Genomic DNA, 18,270 nt, shown 5'->3' on the forward strand with positions numbered 1-18,270 from the left:
TTTACTTTACTGTGGAAATTTCTTACTCTTGTGTTTTTAATATCTTTACGAGTCTGGATGTAAAAAGATATAAATATTATACTGGATTTTCTGTACTTGAATTTTCACAATTCTAGTCCCTCTATATGACATCTAGATTATGAGAAAGAAGTGATTGGTACTGTGACTAGATCTCTATATCCTACCTTTCCCTAAAGCAACTGTTTTTAAACTATCTTTTTATTTGGTAATTGGTGTTTATTATCGTAAATGCTCTTTAAGATTTTTTGCTATTGATGTAAGATAAGCTCGGCTGTTAGATTACATCTCTAGTTCACTCTGGCTAACATTTACTTTTCATTCACTTACAAGCTCAGCCTCTAATTCATCAGAGGTTTAGTGTGATAACTTCTTTCATTCAGGGTTTTATTACCATTACTAGTTGGGCTGTGAAAAAAAGACAAACATCATATTGGATATTTAAATATAAGACTTACCTGGTAGTTATATATATAACTTACGTCCCTGACGTCACGGCAGAGAATTCAAAACTCTCGCCATCGCCGATTGGATAGCCAGGTGTACCACCTGTGCGCCCCTAGTGAGGTACCTTGGAACCATTCCATGATTCCTAATATCTTCCCTGCCGCCGCTAGCGGCAACATTGGTGGATATTCTCCTCGCTAATTATCTGATATTATTGCTGTTATTTTGGTGATGTACAATAATTTGGTTTTGACTCTCGCTTGATTGGATTTTTTATTGGATACTCTTGATTTATGTTTGGATTTTGATATTTTGACCCTTGCTTGTTTATCTCGCTTACAAATTTTTCAAAATGGCCATCCCCCCTTTAACTTTCAGTGTGTGTGTGAGTGGGTGTAAGAATGAGCCTGCGCTTAAAGATATGATAATGGCTATTCAAACGTTGGGCGCAAAGGTTGAATCTATCGCTGCGGACAGGACGCAATTAATGTCCGACGTTAAGCAGCTAAAAGGTGACATTGCGAGAAGAGCAGTGAACGTATTTAGTGCAGTGGAGGGTGCGCCTGCTCGGGCTTGTCGTTCTCCTAGTCTTAGACCTCTTCCAAGCTCCCCAACCCCTGGGAGAAGGAATGTCGAACGACGAAAGGAAACGAGAGGCTTTAGCTCCCGAGCAGATGTCCCCTCGAGCGTTCCTGTTGACGTTTCCCAGGACGTTCGCCCTCACCATAGGAAAGGTGAGGTTAAGGTGATTTCTTCATCCTCGGATGACGCAGTTCCTAAAAGAGGCTGGCGTCAAGCGTCTAGACCTCTTAACAGGAAATTGGACAATGTCAACCAGCGTCCTACCAGGACACTGCAAGTTTCTGGTTGTAGCCATTGGAGCAGTCCAGAGCATTTTCCTTCCACCAAAGAGAGCTCGCCTGCCAAACGTCCTGCTAGGACGTTGGATTCTGTAAAGAATCATCCAGTTGTTGGGCAGTTGTCTGAACCGGGCATGACCTCGGTTCATGCTCCTCCTCCACTATCAGATTGGTTATCGCCCTCTGGACGCTCTGAGCGTTCTTTGAGAGGCGTGGAGAGCGAACCTGTAATTGACGTAACGTCACCTGTATCAATAGTTGACCCGAATCTTAATATGCTGCAAGAGATGCAGCAAAGACTTTCGTCGTTTATGCAAAGCTACCAAGCTACAGACAGTAAAAGGGTAGCGTGCCTAGATCCTGAGTGTCAGGAAGCTTCCTTTCTGGACGTCAAGCAGCGCAAGGCGGTGAGTCGTGAGACTCTTGAAGACGAACGGTTGGACGTCTCCCCCGTTACATGTCCTAAGACTGTTCCTTATAAGGAAAGTGGGCATAATCTGGACCCCGAACGCAAACGTGACGCCAGGCGTCAAGCAGCCAGTCGTGATAGTGAGTGTCAAGTGACCAAACGCATTGAGTGTTCAACAGCGCGTAGCGCTGAGCGTCCTGGTAAACGTGACATTAAACGTACTACAACATGTAACGTTGAACGTCCAGCCATTCAGGAAGTCGAGCGTCCTACAAAGTGAGGCGCCGAACGTCCTAATACAGTAGAAGTGATGGTGAACGTCCTACAGGAAGTGCTTTTGAACGTCCAGCAAGACGCGATGTCGAGCGTCCTCCAGAGCGAGGCGTCGAGCGTCCTTCTTTATGTAGCATTGAACGTTCTTCAGGACGTGTTCTAGATCGTCCAGCAAAGCGTGACGTTGAGCGTTCCACTAGTCGTGACGTCGAGCGTCCTATGATCCAGGACGTCGAACGTCCAGCGAGACGTGAGGTCGAGCGTCCTCCAGGACGCGACGTCGAGCAGCCATGCAGGACGTCGAGTGTCAAGCGTCAAGTGATACGCGGTGTCGAGCGTCAAGCGATACGCGGTGTCGAGCGTCAAGCGTCAAGTAATACGCGTCGAGCGCCAAGTTGGACGCGATGTCGAGCGTGACACTGAACGTTGAGCTTCCTTACATGAAAGTCAAGAAAGGACTTATGACTTTAAGGATGCGAGCTTCGCACTTCAGGATGATATTAATTAAATCAAGAGTCGAGATCAAGCACTCTTTAGCTCTGATCGCGTGGATCGCGAGTGTTTCACAGAGCATCAAGGGGCTTTGTCAGAAGAAGAAATTGATGATCACCTTTCCCTGTCAAACTTTTTGAGGAGTTATCAGAAGGAGGAGACTCTTAAGTCGTTTCGTCTTTTAGTGGATTTGAAACTCATGAAAGTCTTCAACGATGAGTTCCCAGAGTCTTTTGATCCCGTTGCTCCACGTTCGCCTCCATCTGAATTCACGCTTGGGAAAACGGCGAAGAAGTCTCTGTTTACCAGAATGGTTCTGTCTCGATCGTCGAAAAGAGCTCTTAAGATGATGGGAGACTGGATGGAGTCCAAAAAGGACCAAGGGAAAGCAGCCTTCGCGTTCCCCCCAACTAGATTAGCATCTAGATACAGTATATGGTACAATACGGTAGAATCCCTAATTTGTTCTGTGGGTTGAGGGCCCATAATTTCCCACTAACTAAAAATGTTCTGACATTCCTTGTTAAAATTTGTTCACAAAAGTGCAAAAGGAATTAAGCCCAAAAATTATCAATGCTTGAGAATGAACGGGTATAATATGGGTAGCACAGCTAATTCCCCATTTTTTGTATAATTATTTCTTTGGAAAAGTTTCTAGCAGCAACTCAAACGCTTACCAAGTAGATGTTTGCAAAAGACCATCTTGAAAAGCTGATCTACAGTATATTCTGTATTTTTGATTACTGTACTTGAGTAAACATTCTAGAATCCACTATTTAAAACCCTAATTCTTACAGTCTATCAAAGTAAGTTAGACAAATAATCTAGACCAGGTTTCTAACCTTTACATTATTGCATTACTAAAATTTATTCCTCTCATTTCTTTCAATTGCGTCCCACCGCTAACAACGTGTGGGAGTCAGAAATATTAACATCAAGGGTAGTTCAAGGAAATAATTAATATTTCAATTTAAAAATTTAGTTCTATACTCGAATGATGTTCATATAAATCCCCACTGACTCATATTATCAAGAGGAGGGATAATGTCAACTTTGAAACAGAAAGCTAAATTTCCCTGTGCAACAACCTGGGCTTCTACCATTTACCACTAGGGTGCTCTGCCTCTGACAAGGGTTTGTATTGTTTGAAGCGAAAGAAAATGGGAAAATTGAAAAATCTTGAAAATTTTACAGCTGTGTCGATTAAACCTAGTTTCTATAGATGAAACAATGGGCTTCAGGAGATGAAACAAAATTAACATCAAGTGAGTATAGAAATAATTAGTCTTACTAAAATTTTTATTTTTAATGAAATTTTATATATACTTTCCAATAAAATTATTTCAATTGTGTGAATGTCTTACAGTTATGAGAGAATGTGGTTTTTAGGATACTTTGAAGATTTCAACAAAATTGAATATTTATTATGGCACTGAATGACTATTAAGATTTCAACCAAATTAGAAATTTATTATGGCGCTGAATGACTAAAACAGTCGCAGGGCCTGTGGCCTAAGAATTATTGTATAATCCAATCCAGCATGAAAGAGAAAAGAAAGTAGGAATTGGGGGGGGGATAGGGTATAAAGAAATGCTGCTATGACCCTGAAGTAATGTAAGGTACCTAACATGGAAAATCCTCAACAGAGTATCCGAGTATTGGCTTTTTGGAAATGGAAGGTACTGTACCAGCATTTTATGGTGGCTTTCCTTCATAATACTGATGTCATCCAGTCCAGCAATACCTATAGTAAGTCTTGTTACTTTTTTCTCTTATTGTGCTTGCATTAGGTCAGAGTTGACTTCTCTACTCTCCTTCTCTGGTGTTAGATTCATAAGCAAAGTAATCAAAGCCTGATATATTTGAATTATCTTTGCCTATCAGCTTAATTACTATTTTGGTTCTTGTAAAGCTAATCTTTAGACACTGCATTCTGCTAATAAAAATTCTATATTTTGAAGGCTAGACAAATTTTAGTTTAGTTTAGGTTAAAAGTTGTATGGAATTACTGTTAGCTGTTGTTGAACACAATAAATGTTCAGGTATAGGATGTACAATATGATATTAGTCACTTATCCAATTTTGTTAATTATTGGGACAAACTCCCAAAGCATATGACAATGTCTACTGAACTATGAAAGGTTTTTCATTTGTCTTGGATGGGCTCCTAACCTCCAGAACGGTCATTTCAAGAGGTACAAAATGACAAATTCTCAAGTAATTGGTATTATCCTAACAATAAAAACCAGAGTTCTTTACTACGGATATAGCTGTTAGCGCAAGCTGGCATAAGGCTATGAAACTTTCAAAAAGGTGTCGACAATCAGTCCAGTTGTTATGAGTGGTAGCGGGGCGAAGCACCCTCCCCCCTATTCATACCCGGGACTTTACATGGATACTTGATGGGGTTAAGGTAGGAGTAAAGAACTCGGTTTGTATAGTTAGGAAAAATAAAAATTACTTCCAAATTTATAATTTGTTCCAACACAAATACAAACTTTTTATTCTTTACTATGGAAACTTGCCTCTTAGGTGGGTGGAAGTCCCTTCATCTGGCTAAACCTTATTGACCCAGGATAGCTGCATGATAACGCGAGAGATCCTGACACCTCGAAAACCGATGGCTTGACAATACCAGTGGATTAATGGTCTGTGCAAAAGTAATTGTGAGCATAAGACTTTAACTGTGATTGTCATGGCCTAAGTATATTTTGCAGGGTTTGTGAAAACACATAAAAGGGACCAGACATCTTAACTCCCCTTGCAAGGATATTGGGGTTGTATATATTCTAGCTACCAGCAGTATGGGGCATATTGTACCTGCAGTCGAACAGATGCAGTTGACACAGTCGTCGGATGCTGTGCCCCAAGAGAATGGAAGAACTGAAAAGGGCCAGTTATTTCATTTGCATTTATCCCAGACTAACACCATAACCTCTATCCAAGAACAACTGCTAATAGTCCTATGAGGAGTTGAGATAGCTACATTACTCTCTGTGCAGCTACCACATGGGCTATCAAAATAGGGTCCTGTGTGTGCATCTTTAGGTAGTGGGTAATGATAGTAAATTGTCTCTTCCATACGCCACATTAGTAGTGCTTGCATAACAGAAAAGTTCTTCTGTCCGTGCTGACAAGCAAGTGCTTGATTCGTGGGCAAGATCCACGAAGGGGCCGGGTCGCTTCGAGGGGGGCGGGTCACCTCAAGGGTGCCGGGTTTCCACAAGGAGACTGGGTCAGTAAGAGGGCAACCCAAGCCCGGTCGCCATGAGGGTGCCACCCGAGTCCGGTCACCACAAGTGTGCCACCCGAGCCCGGTCGCCATGAGGTTACCACCCAATCCCGGTTGCCACCTGACCCTGATCACCAAAAGGGGACCACACGAGCCTGGTGGTCACGAGAGGGTACTCGAGCCCGACCGCCACGAAGGGGGCCACCCAAGCCCAGCCGCCATGGGGGCTGCCACCCGAGCCCGGCCACCACAAGAGGTTCACCCAAGCCCAGTCTCCACAAGGGGGCCACCCAACCTCGGTCACCTTGAGGGGCCACCTGAGCATGTTCGCCACTAAGGGCCACCCGAGCATGTTTGCCACTATGGGCCACCCGAGCCCAGTCACCACGAGGGGCCACCCGAACCTGGTCGCCACAAGGGGCCACCTAAGCCCAGTAGCCTCGAGGGACCACCCATGCCCTGTCGCCTCGAGCTGGCCGGTTCGCCACGAGGGGCGCTGGTCACCTCGAGGGGGCCGGGTTGCCACAAGGAGACTGGGTCAGCAAGAGGGGCCAACCAAGCCCAGTCTTCACGAAGGGTTCCACCTGAGCCTGGTCACCACAAGGGTGCCACCCGAGCCCGGTCACCATGATGGTGCCACCCAAGCCCGGTCGCTACGAGGTTGCCACCCAAGCCCGGTTGCTACGAGGTTGCCACCCAACCCCGGTCGCCACGAGGTTGCCACCTGACCCTGGTCACCACAAGGGTGCCACCCGAGCCCAGTCACCATGATGGTGCCACCCAAGCCCGGTCGCTACGAGGTTGCCACCCAAGCCCGGTTGCTACGAGGTTGCCACCCAACCCCGGTCGCCACGAGGTTGCCACCTGACCCTGGTCACCACAAGGGGACCACCCGAGCCCGGTCGCCAAGAGGGGGCCACCCGAGCCCGGTTGCCAAGAGGTGGCCACCCAAGCCCGATCGTCACAAGGGGGCCACCCGAGCCCGGTCGTCGCGAGAGGGCTACCCTAGCCTGGTCACCATGAGGGGACCACCCGAGCCTGGTCGCCACGAGGGGACCACTCAAGCCTGGTGGCCACCAGTGGGCTACCTGAGCCCGGTCGCCACGAGGGTGCCACCCGAGACCGGTTACCACGAGGAGCCACCCGGACCCAGTCGCCATGATGGGGACACTTGAGCTTGGTTGCCATGATGGGGCCACCCAAGCCCCGTCGCCAAGATGGGGCCATCCGAGCCCGGTTGCCACGGGAAGGTGACCCGAACCAGTCGGTGCGAGGGGAGACTCAAGCCCAGTCACCAAGATGGGCAACCCAAGCCCAGTTGCCACAAGGGGATACCCAAGCCTAGTCGCCATGAGGGGGCCACCCGAGCACGGTTGCCACGAGGGGCCAACTTAGCCTGGTCGCCACGAAGGGGCCATCTAAGCCCGGTCGCCACGAGGGGGCCACCTGAGCCCAGTCGCCACGAGGGGCCCACCCGAGCCCGGTCGCCATGAGAGGGCCACCTGAGCCTGGTCGCCAGGAAAAGGCAACCCGAACCCATCGCCATGAGGGGGCCACCGAACCCGGTTGGAGGGGCCACCTGAGCCCGTTCGAAAGGGCCACCTGAGCCCTGTTGAAGGGGCCACCCGATCCTGGCCGCGACCAGGGGACCACCCGAGCCCAGCCGCCATGAGGGGGCAATCAAGCCCGGCCGCCACGAGGGGGCCACCCAAGCCCGGCCGCCACAAGGGGGCCACCCAAGCTCAGTCGCCACAAGGGGGCCACCCAAGCCTGGTCGCCACGAGTGGGTCCCCCAACCTTGGTCACCTGGAGGGGCCACCCAAGCCTGTTCGCCACAAGGGAGCCACCCAAGCCCAGTCGCCACAAGGGGGCCACCCAAACCCAGTCGCCACAATGGCCCACCCAAGCCCGGTAGCCTTGAGGGGGCCTCCCATGCCCAGTCGCCACGAGCGGGCGGGCCACAAGGGGGCCACCCAAGCCTGGTCACTACGAGGGCCCACCCAAGCCCGGTCACCACGAGGGGGCCACCCAAACCCAATCGCCACGAGGGGGCCACCCAAGCCCAGTCGCCACAAGGGGGCCACCCAAACCCAATCGCCACGAGGGGGCCACCCAAGCCCGGTCGCCACGAGGGGGCCACCCAAGCCGGGTCACCACGAGGGGGCCACCCAAGCCCGGTCGCCACAAGGTTACCACCCAATCCCGGTTGCCACAAGGTTGCCACCTGACCCTGATCACCAAAAGGGGACCACACGAGCCTGGTCGTCACGAGAGGGTACTCGAGCCTGACCGCCACGAAGGGGGCCACCCGAGCCCAGCCGCCATGGGGGCCGCCACCCGAGCCCGGCCACCACAAGAGGTTCACCCAAGCCCAGTCTCCACAAGGGGGCCACCCAACCTCGGTCACCTTGAGGGGCCACCTGAGCATGTTCGCCACTGAGCATGTTCGCCACTATGGGCCACCCGAGCATGTTTGCCACTATGGGCCACCCGAGCCCAGTCACCACGAGGGGCCACCCGAACCCGGTCGCCACAAGGGGCCACCTAAGCCCAGTAGCCTTGAGGGACCACCCATGCCCTGTCGCCTCGAGCTGGCCGGTTCGCCACGAGGGGCGCTGGTCACCTCGAGGGGGCCGGGTTGCCACAAGGAGACTGGGTCAGCAAGAGGGGCGCTGGTCACCTCGAGGGGGCCGGGTTGCCACAAGGAGACTGGGTCAGCAAGAGGGGCCAACCAAGCCCAGTCTTCACGAGGGTTCCACCTGAGCCCGGTCACCACAAGGGTGCCACCCGAGCCCGGTCACCATGATGGTGCCACCCAAGCCCGGTCGCTACGAGGTTGCCACCCAAGCCCGGTTGCTACGAGGTTGCCACCCAACCCCGGTTGCCACGAGGTTGCCACCTGACCCTGGTCACCACAAGGGTGCCACCCGAGCCCGGTCACCATGATGGTGCCACCCAAGCCCGGTCGCTACGAGGTTGCCACCCAAGCCCGGTTGCTACGAGGTTGCCACCCAACCCCGGTCGCCACGAGGTTGCCACCTGACCCTGGTCACCACAAGGGGACCACCCGAGCCCGGTCGCCAAGAGGGGGCCACCCGAGCCCGGTTGCCAAGAGGTGGCCACCCAAGCCCGATCGTCACAAGGGGGCCACCCGAGCCCGGTCGTCGCGAGAGGGCTACCCTAGCCTGGTCACCATGAGGGGACCACCCGAGCCTGGTCGCCACGAGGGGACCACTCAAGCCTGGTGGCCACCAGTGGGCTACCTGAGCCCGGTCGCCACGAGGGTGCCACCCGAGACCGGTTACCACGAGGAGCCACCCGGACCCAGTCGCCATGATGGGGACACTTGAGCTTGGTTGCCATGATGGGGCCACCCAAGCCCCGTCGCCAAGATGGGGCCATCCGAGCCCGGTTGCCACGGGAAGGTGACCCGAACCAGTCGGCGCGAGGGGAGACTCAAGCCCAGTCACCAAGATGGGCAACCCAAGCCCAGTTGCCACAAGGGGATACCCAAGCCTAGTCGCCATGAGGGGGCCACCCGAGCACGGTTGCCACGAGGGGCCAACTTAGCCTGGTCGCCACGAAGGGGCCATCTAAGCCCGGTCGCCACGAGGGGGCCACCTGAGCCCAGTCGCCACGAGGGGCCCACCCGAGCCCGGTCGCCATGAGAAGGCCACCTGAGCCTGGTCGCCAGGAAAAGGCAACCCGAACCCATCGCCATGAGGGGGCCACCGAACCCGGTTGGAGGGGCCACCTGAGCCCGTTCGAAAGGGCCACCTGAGCCCTGTTGAAGGGGCCACCCGATCCTGGCCGCGACCAGGGGACCACCCGAGCCCGGCCGCCACGAGGGGGCCACCCAAGCCCGGCCGCCACAAGGGGGCCACCCAAGCTCAGTCGCCACAAGGGGGCCACCCAAGCCTGGTCGCCACGAGTGGGCCCCCCAACCTTGGTCACCTTGAGGGGCCACCCAAGCCTGTTTGCCACAAGGGGGCCACCCAAGCCCAGTCGCCACAAGGGGGCCACCCAAACCCAGTCGCCACAATGGCCCACCCAAGCCCGGTAGCCTTGAGGGGGCCTCCCATGCCCAGTCGCCACGAGCGGGCGGGCCACAAGGGGGCCACCCAAGCCTGGTCACTACGAGGGCCCACCCAAGCCCGGTCACCACGAGGGGGCCACCCAAACCCAATCGCCACGAGGGGGCCACCCAAGCCCAGTCGCCACAAGGGGGCCACCCAAACCCAATCGCCACGAGGGGGCCACCCAAGCCCGGTCGCCACAAGGGGGCCACCCAAGCCGGGTCACCACGAGGGGGCCACCCAAGCCCGGTCGCCACGAGGGGGCCACCCAAACCCAATTGCCACGAGGGGGCCCTCCGAACTTGGTCGCCATAAAGGGGACCACACGAGCCTAGTCGTCACGAGGGGATACTCAAGCCTGGTCGTCACGAGGGGGTACTCAAGCCCGGCCGCCACGAGGGGGCCACCCGAGTCCGGCCACCATGAGGGCGCCACCCGAGCCCGGCCACCACAAAGGGGCCACCCAAGCCCAGTCACCACAAGGGGGCCACCCAACCCCGGTAGCCATGAGGGGGCCATACAAGCCCAGTTGCCACGAGGGGGCCTGGTCGCTAAGAGGGGGGCGGGTCACCTCAAGGGTGCTGGGTTGCCACAAGGAGACTGTGTCAGTAAGAGGGCAACCCAAGCCCGGTCGCCATGAGGGTGCCACCCGAGCCCGGTCACCACAAGGGTGCCACCCGAGCCCGGTCGCCATGAGGTTACCACCCAATCCCGGTTACCACGAGGTTGCCACCTGACCCTGATCACCAAAAGGGGACCACACGAGCCTGGTCGTCACGAGGGGGGTACTCGAGCCCGACCGCCACGAATGGGGCCACCCGAGCCCAGCCGCCATGGGGCCGCCACCCGAGCCCGGCCACCACAAGGGGTTCACCCAAGCCCAGTCTCCACAAGGGGGCCACCCAACCTCGGTCACCTTGAGGGGCCACCCGAGCATGTTCGCCACTATGGGCCACCCGAGCCCAGTCACCACGAGGGGCCACCCGAACCCGGTCGCCACAAGGGGCCACCTTATCACGGTAGCCTCGACGGGCCACCCATGCCCTGTCGCCACGAGGAGCTAGGTCGCCTCGAGCTGGCCGGTTCGCCACGAGGGGCGCTGGTCACCTCGAGGGGGCCAGGTTGCCACAAAGAGACTGGGTCAGCAAGAGGGGCCAACCAAGCCCAGTCGCCACGAGGGTTCCACCCGAGCCCGGTCACCACAAGGGTGCCACCCGAGCCCGGTCACCATGATGGTGCCACCCTAGCCCGGTCGCTACGAGGTTGCCACCCAAGCCCGGACGCTACGAGGTTGCCACCCAACCCCGGTCGCCACAAGGTTGCCACCTGACCCTGGTCACCACAAGGGGACCACCCGAGCCCGGTCGCCAAGAGGGGGCCACCCGAGCCCGGTTGCCAAGAAGGGGCCACCCAAGCCCGATCGTCACAAGGGGGCCACCCGAGCCCGGTCGTCGCGAGAGGGCTACCCTAGCCTGGTCACCATGAGGGGACCACCCGAGCCTGGTCGCCACAAGGGGACTACTCAAGCCTGGTGGCCACCAGTGGGCTACCTGAGCCCGGTCGCCACGAGGGTGCCACCCGAGATCGGTTGCCACGAGGAGCCACCCGGACCCAGTCGCCATGATGGGGACACTTGAGCTTGGTTGCCATGATGGGACCACCCAAGCCCCGTCGCCAAGATGGGGCCATCCGAGCCCGGTTCCCACGGGAAGGTGACCCGAACCAGTCGGCGCGAGGGGAGACTCAAGCCCAGTCACCAAGAGGGGCAACCCAAGCCCAGTTGCCACAAGGGGATACCCAAGCCCGGTCGCCACGAGGGGGCCACCCGAGCACGGTTGCCACGAGGGGCCACCTGAGCCCGTTCGCCATGAGGGGGCCACACAAGCCCGGTCGCCATCAGGGGGCCGCCCGGAATCAGTCACCACGATTGGGCCACCTGAGCCCATTCGCCACGATAGGGCCATCTGAGCCTGGTCGCCACAAGGGGGCCACCCGAGCTTGGTCGCCACGAAGGTGCCACCTGAGCTTGGTCACCACGAAGGTGCCACCTGACCCCGGCCGCCACGAAGGTGCCACCCGAGCCCAGTCGCCACGAAGGTGCCACCAGAGCCCAGTCGCCACGAAGGTGGCACCCGAGCCCAGTCGCCACGAAGGTGCCACCTGAGCACGGTCGCCACAAGGGTGCCGCCATGACAGGGCCACCCTGACCCAGTCGCAATGACCGGGCCACCCGAGCTTGGTCCCCTCAAGGGGGCCACCCAAGCCTGGTACCCACGAGGGGGCCACCCGAGCCTGGACGCCACGAGGGGCCCAACAGAGCCCGGTCGCCATGAAGGTGCCACCTGAGCCCAGTCACCATGAGGGTGCAACCTGAGCTCGGTCACCTTGAGGGTGCCACCTAAGCCCAGTTGCCATGATGGAGCCACCAGAGCCCGGTTACCTCGAGGGGGCCACCCTGGCCCAGTCGCCACAAGGTCACCCAGACCCAGTCGCCACGATGGGGCCACCCGAGCCTGGTCGCCACCAGGGCCCAGTTGGTACGGGTAGGCGACCCGACAAGGGGGCCACCCGAGCCCGGACCCGTCCGCCATGAACAAGGCACCCGAGCCTGGTCGCCACAAGGGGGCCACCCGAGCCCGGTCGCCACGAGAGGACCACTCAAGCCCGTTTGCCACCAGCAGGCTACCTGAGCCCAGTTGCCATGAGGGTGCCACCCAAGACCGGTCGCCACGATGGGGCCCTCCAGACCCAGTCGCCGCGATTTGACCTCTCGAGCCTGGTTGCCATGATGGCGCCACCCAAGCCCCGTCGCCAAGATGGGGCCAACCACCTGAGCCCGGTCGCCACGTGGGGGCCATATAAGCCCGGTCGCGATGAAGGGCCATAAAAGCCCAGTCGCGACGAAGGGCCATACAAGCCCGGTCGCCACGAAGGTGCCACCTGAGCCCGGTCGCCATGAAGGTGCTACCTGAGCCCAGTCGCCACGAGGGTGCCACCTGAGCCCGGTTGCCAGGAGGGTGCCACCTGAGCCCGGTCGCCACGAGGGAGCCAACTGAGCCTGGTCGCCACGAGGGAGCCAACTGAGCCCAGTCGCCACGAGAGGGCCACACACGCGCGGTCGCCACGAAGGTGCCACCTGAGCCCAGTCGCTACGAAGGTGCCACCCGAGCTCAGTCGCCACGAGGGTGCCACCTAAGCCCGGTCACCACAAGGGTGCCACCTAAGCCCGGTCACCACGAGGGTGCCACCCTGACCCAGTCGCCACGACGGGGCCACCCCAGCTTGGTCGCCATGAGTGGGGCACCTGAGCCCGGTCCACCTAAGCCCATCCGCCACGAGGGGGCCACCCGGACCCAGTCCCCACAATGGGGCCACCCGAGCCTGGTCGCCACGATGGGGCCACATGGGCGCTGTTGCCACGTGATGGCGACCCAAATTGGTCGCTACAAGGGGCGACTCAAGCCTGGTCGCCACAGGGGGCCACGCAAGCCCGATTTCCACGAGGGAGCCACCCTAGCCCGGTCGCCGCTAGGAGGCCACCCGAGCCCTGTCGCCACGAAGGTGCCACCCAAGCCCGGTCGCCATGAGGGGCCAACTGAGCCCGTCGCCACGATGGTGCCACCCAAGCCCGGTCGCTTCAAAGGCCCTGTCGCCTCGAGGGGGCTGCGTCGCCACGAGGGGGACACCCGAGCCCAGTCGCCCTTAGTGGGCCACCCAACCCCTGTCGCCACTAGGGGCCACCCGAGCCCGGTCGCCACGAGAGGCCACCCGAGCCCAGTCGCCACGAGAGGCCACCCAAGCCCGGTCGCCACGAGAGGCCACCCGAGCCCGGTCGCCACGATGGGGCCATCTGATTGCTAAGAAGAGGCGAGTTGATGGCTAGAAAAGCAACCCGAGATGAAGAATTGAGCTTTGATTGCTAGGAAGGAGCGACCCAATCGCAAGGGCGAAGCGACCCTATCGCCATGTAGAAGCAGCCCAAAAATGCAACCCGATCGCAAGGAAGAAGTAACCTGATCGCTAGGAATGAGCAACCCCATCATTACGAAGAAGCGACCCAATCGCTAGAAAGAAGCGACCCGAAAGCTAGGAAGAAGAGACTCGAGGGCTAGAAAAGCGACCCGAGCCAAAGAATCAAGCTTTGATCTCTAGGAAGGAGCAACCCTATGGCTATGTAGAATTGGCTTGATAGCTTTGTAGAAGCGGCCTGATTGCTTGAAAGAAGCGACTCGATCACTAGGAAGAAGCGACTCGATAGCTAGGAAGAAGCGACTCGATAGCTAGGAAGAAGCGACTTGATTGCTAAATAAGCAACCCGAGCTGACCAATAGAATCAAGCTTTGATTGCTAGGAAGAAGCAATCTGATTGCTAATAAAAGCGTAAAGCAACATGATCACTAGAAAGTAACTCAATTTCTAGGAAAAAGGGACCAAATTGTTAGGAAGAAGAGACCAAATCACTATGTACAAGCGTTTCGACAATTAAGCTCAAGCTTCAAGATTACTAGGAAGAAGCGAACCGATCACTAAGAAGCAGCTACCTGATTGCTGGGAAAGCAACAACCATACCCAATCACTAGAAGAAGCAACCTGAATGCTAGACTTGAGCAACTGTATCGCTAAAAAGTGACCCAATTACTGTACTAGAAAGAAGCGACCCACTCTCTAGGAAAAAAGTGCGACCTGCTCACTTGGAAAAACGCAACCCGATTGCTTGGGGGAAAAAAAAAAAACCCGATTAATAGAAAAATGGGACCCAATTACTAGGAAAAGTGACCTGAAACCAATCGCTAGAATCATAAGGCTAAAGAAAGACTGGATTCCTTGAAAAAAAGCAACACGCTTGCTAAATACAAACGCCCAATTGCTAGATACAGCCGCCTGATCACTAAGCAAGTCAGGCGATCGGTCGTAAATCAACTGCTTCTAATAAGTGAGGCTGAAACATTGGATGAACAGCACTTGCAAAGACCCAAATTGCTTCACACGTGTCTGCCAATGGAACAGATTTCCTCTTCAGAGGTTTTTTTATCATTATTCCTTCTATCATTTTGTGAATGCATTCGCTCAACATGCGAGATTAGTCTCATGTCTCTAACCACGGCCAAGGTCAAAAGTGAAAGAGGTACGAGTGAGCCTGTGGGTGGGTTGCTTCTCCTTCCCCAACGCTGGTGACAAACGGAACAGGTGTTGTCACCTATGCACTATGTATATTCATAATAAAGAACGTAAGGTATGTATTTGTGTTGGAACAAAGTTGTTTTCATAAAAGAACATCTCTCGAAACCTGAATCATACAGGTGAGGAGGAATCTCGCCTATGCTCTAAAATTTTATGCGCTAAGTCATGCTAACCATACTTAAACATCAAGCCTGTTTGGCAATGATATTAGCTAAGTTATGGTAAAACAAGACAGAGAAGGATATTGGGAAAAACAAAATATGTTTCACTTTTATTTAGATATTCATTCAGTCAAGAGAAGTAACCCATCAAGAAAAAAATATGTAATTCAATCAGAATTTTAAAACAATTAACAGTGAAGAAGTACGAGTTTGCTATCTGTTCACATAAGAACAATGACGAGAATTAGGAAAATCCTTTAAATAAATATTTGAGTACAGTATACATTCATACTTCTTAACTATACTAGAGAAAACAGGAAGCAACAGAATTAATTTCATATGGATGGTATTAGGTCTAATGAATTAAAACTGTTCTTAAACTAAATAACAAAGTATCAGGTTGAATTATTATGATCTCTTAATTATCACCTTCACAACGACAAATTTGTGCCACTAATTTCCAGTTGGTTGTATGTGTGCAAAAAGAAAGGGACAACATCTAGTAGGATTCTTTGAAAATTACAAGTATGAATTAACTCTAATTTCTAATATAAATTATTTTACAAAATAATTACTCAATCTATTGAGGTCAACTAATAAATAGAAAGAATGGGTTACCATTTGTTAAGAAATTTTTAGATTATTCAATTTTTCATTGTTGTATTTCAGGAAGGGTGATAAGAATTTGAATTAACCAAGGCCTATTGACGGAATTATTCAACGACTTCCTACTCAGCGATAAGCAAGTACTATTTCTTTTGTTTTGCAACATCACCAATTCCACTATCTACCCAATCTTGAGTAGTTTAGTTACTCCACGTCATAACAGTAGTGAATCACAAAATTTCTAACAGCATCATAGAAAATTCACCTAAACCATCTACTGTACTTATCAGTCTAGCAATATTCCTCAATAAACTTGCCATTTCTTATAATAGTATTCCCCTCTGCACTGAAGTAACACTCCAAGAGAGCTACAAATGAAAATTCATTTTAAAACTGGGAATGATAGCACACAACTTGTATTGAATGACAATAGCCGACCATTTTAAACCTCTTTATATCAACAATTATTTTTCTTTATGCTTCAATTAGTACCTTCCTAAAAAAAAATTGTAATTTAAAGATAAGTAGCATGTCAAAGTGAAACTTTTAAACTTATTTATCAAAGAAAAATGCCTTAAATAATTACTGTACCATATTTCTAGGATGATTTTCTGTAAAGACACACCATAGACTCTACAGGTTTCCTTTGAAAAAATATTTTCATGGCAAATTACTCATTCATTCACTACGTTTTACATGGTAAAAATACAAGACAAAATACAGCAGTCACATACAGCAAATATAAAATCACATTCATATACAAGCTCCATAAGCCTGTATAAATTACTTACAAATATACTGTATTGAACAGTGAAAACCACATTTTTATCCTTGCTTGTCAAATAAATCCCAAACTAACATCATTTTTTTCAAAATTCCAGACTAGAAAACAGCCTTCAAAATGTTTTCAGTGAGGATAATGCAACTATATCTACAAGACACATTAGTTAACTCCGCAAAGTTTGGAATCACGTGAGGAGCAAGAGTCGACAACCTCTCTAAACTAACTTTCCCACCCTGACTCAATTACATAGCAACCAAATCTCATTTTCTAGTGGCAAGAGCATTGGCTAACCAGTCCATAGATTGGTCAAGACCTTCACCCTTAATAGCTGAAGTTTTGAAAATCTGGAAAGTTCTTGTCCTTAACGCATCCAAACCAAGCGCTGTATGGACTTCAGCAACTGTCATAGCTCCTTCCATATCTTGTTTGTTGGCTAGAACCACTAATATAGCTGATTTCAGTTCTTCTTCCTAAAAAATATTACAACAGAAGCACCTTAATACTGCAATAAATTTCAAATATAAAAAGTACAAAATGGGTACTGTAGCATGTATTGCAATCTGATAGTACTGAATCATATTGCACTATTTAGAAAAAAAAACACACAACAGTGGCAACATAATCATTGAGAAGGGATATCAAACATAATCATTGAGAAGGGATATCATACCTACCCAATAATTTTAATGACCACGTTAATATTTGGTTTAACCTCCTATATTTGTCTGAATGAAGTTTAGATATTATTTAGAAAATTATACTTTTTGAAAACTAAATAATTGGGTAAGTTGCAAATTAAGTAGATTCTATAATTTTTGAAAACTTAAAGTTGCAAATTAAGAACATTCTACAAAATTTCTTTCATTGACCTGTTTCCAAAAATTAACATTTGTTGTGGATCAAATTTTTGACATACTGTCTAAACAAAAGTTATACGTACATATATATAGGGGATAGGGTCACATGGGCTATTCATTAAATATCCATGGGTCAGACAGAAGTGACCAATTCTAAGAGTCAAAACTGCTCCAACGTATCCTTCATTCTAATATGAATACAGTAATTAAAGTTCAGTACTGGAATGGATATGTTTCAATTTGTAACTCTTGGGTTAATTTTCCTTATATATCCTGTTATTTATTGACGGGTTTCAGAGATGTTATACAGTACAGTCCTTAACCAAAATATCTTGATCAGATTATTAATTTACTTTGATGCCTACATGAAGACAAATTTAAAATATTTAAAAATTTTTACCATTTGCATAGAATTTCAGAAGTAAAAACTTAGATTTGTAATAAAATGGTTATTTTTGTATTCATGTATTCAAAGTTTTAACACGCTTTCATAGAACTTCTATAGTAGTGGGAAAATTATAATTTTAATAAAGAAATTTACTCACATGACGTTCATATTGCTTCTTACCCCTAACATTTTAAAATTATCTCATTTTCTATTGGTTCAAACAATAAATACCCTTAACATAGGCATAGACCCCCAAGCAGTAAGTGACAGGAGACCCCCAAGCAGTAAGTGACAGGAAGTCCAGGATGTCACATAGGAAATTACAGCTTTCAATTTGGGAGGAGAGTGGCACGTATATGAACATCAGGTGAAATAAGAAATTTTATTACTATATTTAAAATTCTGATTATTTCTATGAACTTCCCCTGACGTTCATATTGCGGACTCCCACATTGTTGGAGAAGGGTAAATTCGGTAAACCGTTG

The 18,270-nt window shown here is 51.7% G+C and overlaps 1 protein-coding gene across 3 annotated transcripts in view; it reads right to left on the bottom strand.

Moving 5' to 3' along the window:
* Positions 1-15,248: 15,248 nt before the first annotated feature.
* Positions 15,249-18,270, bottom strand: part of Arl1 (ADP ribosylation factor-like 1) — an 80,728-nt gene continuing 77,706 nt past the window's right edge. For all 3 annotated transcript variants that reach the window (XM_068378505.1, XM_068378507.1, XM_068378508.1), the window contains exon 4: positions 15,249-17,010. In XM_068378505.1, coding sequence (XP_068234606.1) covers positions 16,801-17,010 — 210 coding nt within the window. In that variant the 3' untranslated portion in view covers positions 15,249-16,800. The remainder of the gene's footprint in view (positions 17,011-18,270) is intronic.

The sequence above is a fragment of the Palaemon carinicauda genome, chromosome 8, assembly GCF_036898095.1.
Source record: "Palaemon carinicauda isolate YSFRI2023 chromosome 8, ASM3689809v2, whole genome shotgun sequence".
Classification (NCBI taxonomy): Eukaryota; Metazoa; Arthropoda; class Malacostraca; order Decapoda; family Palaemonidae; genus Palaemon; species Palaemon carinicauda.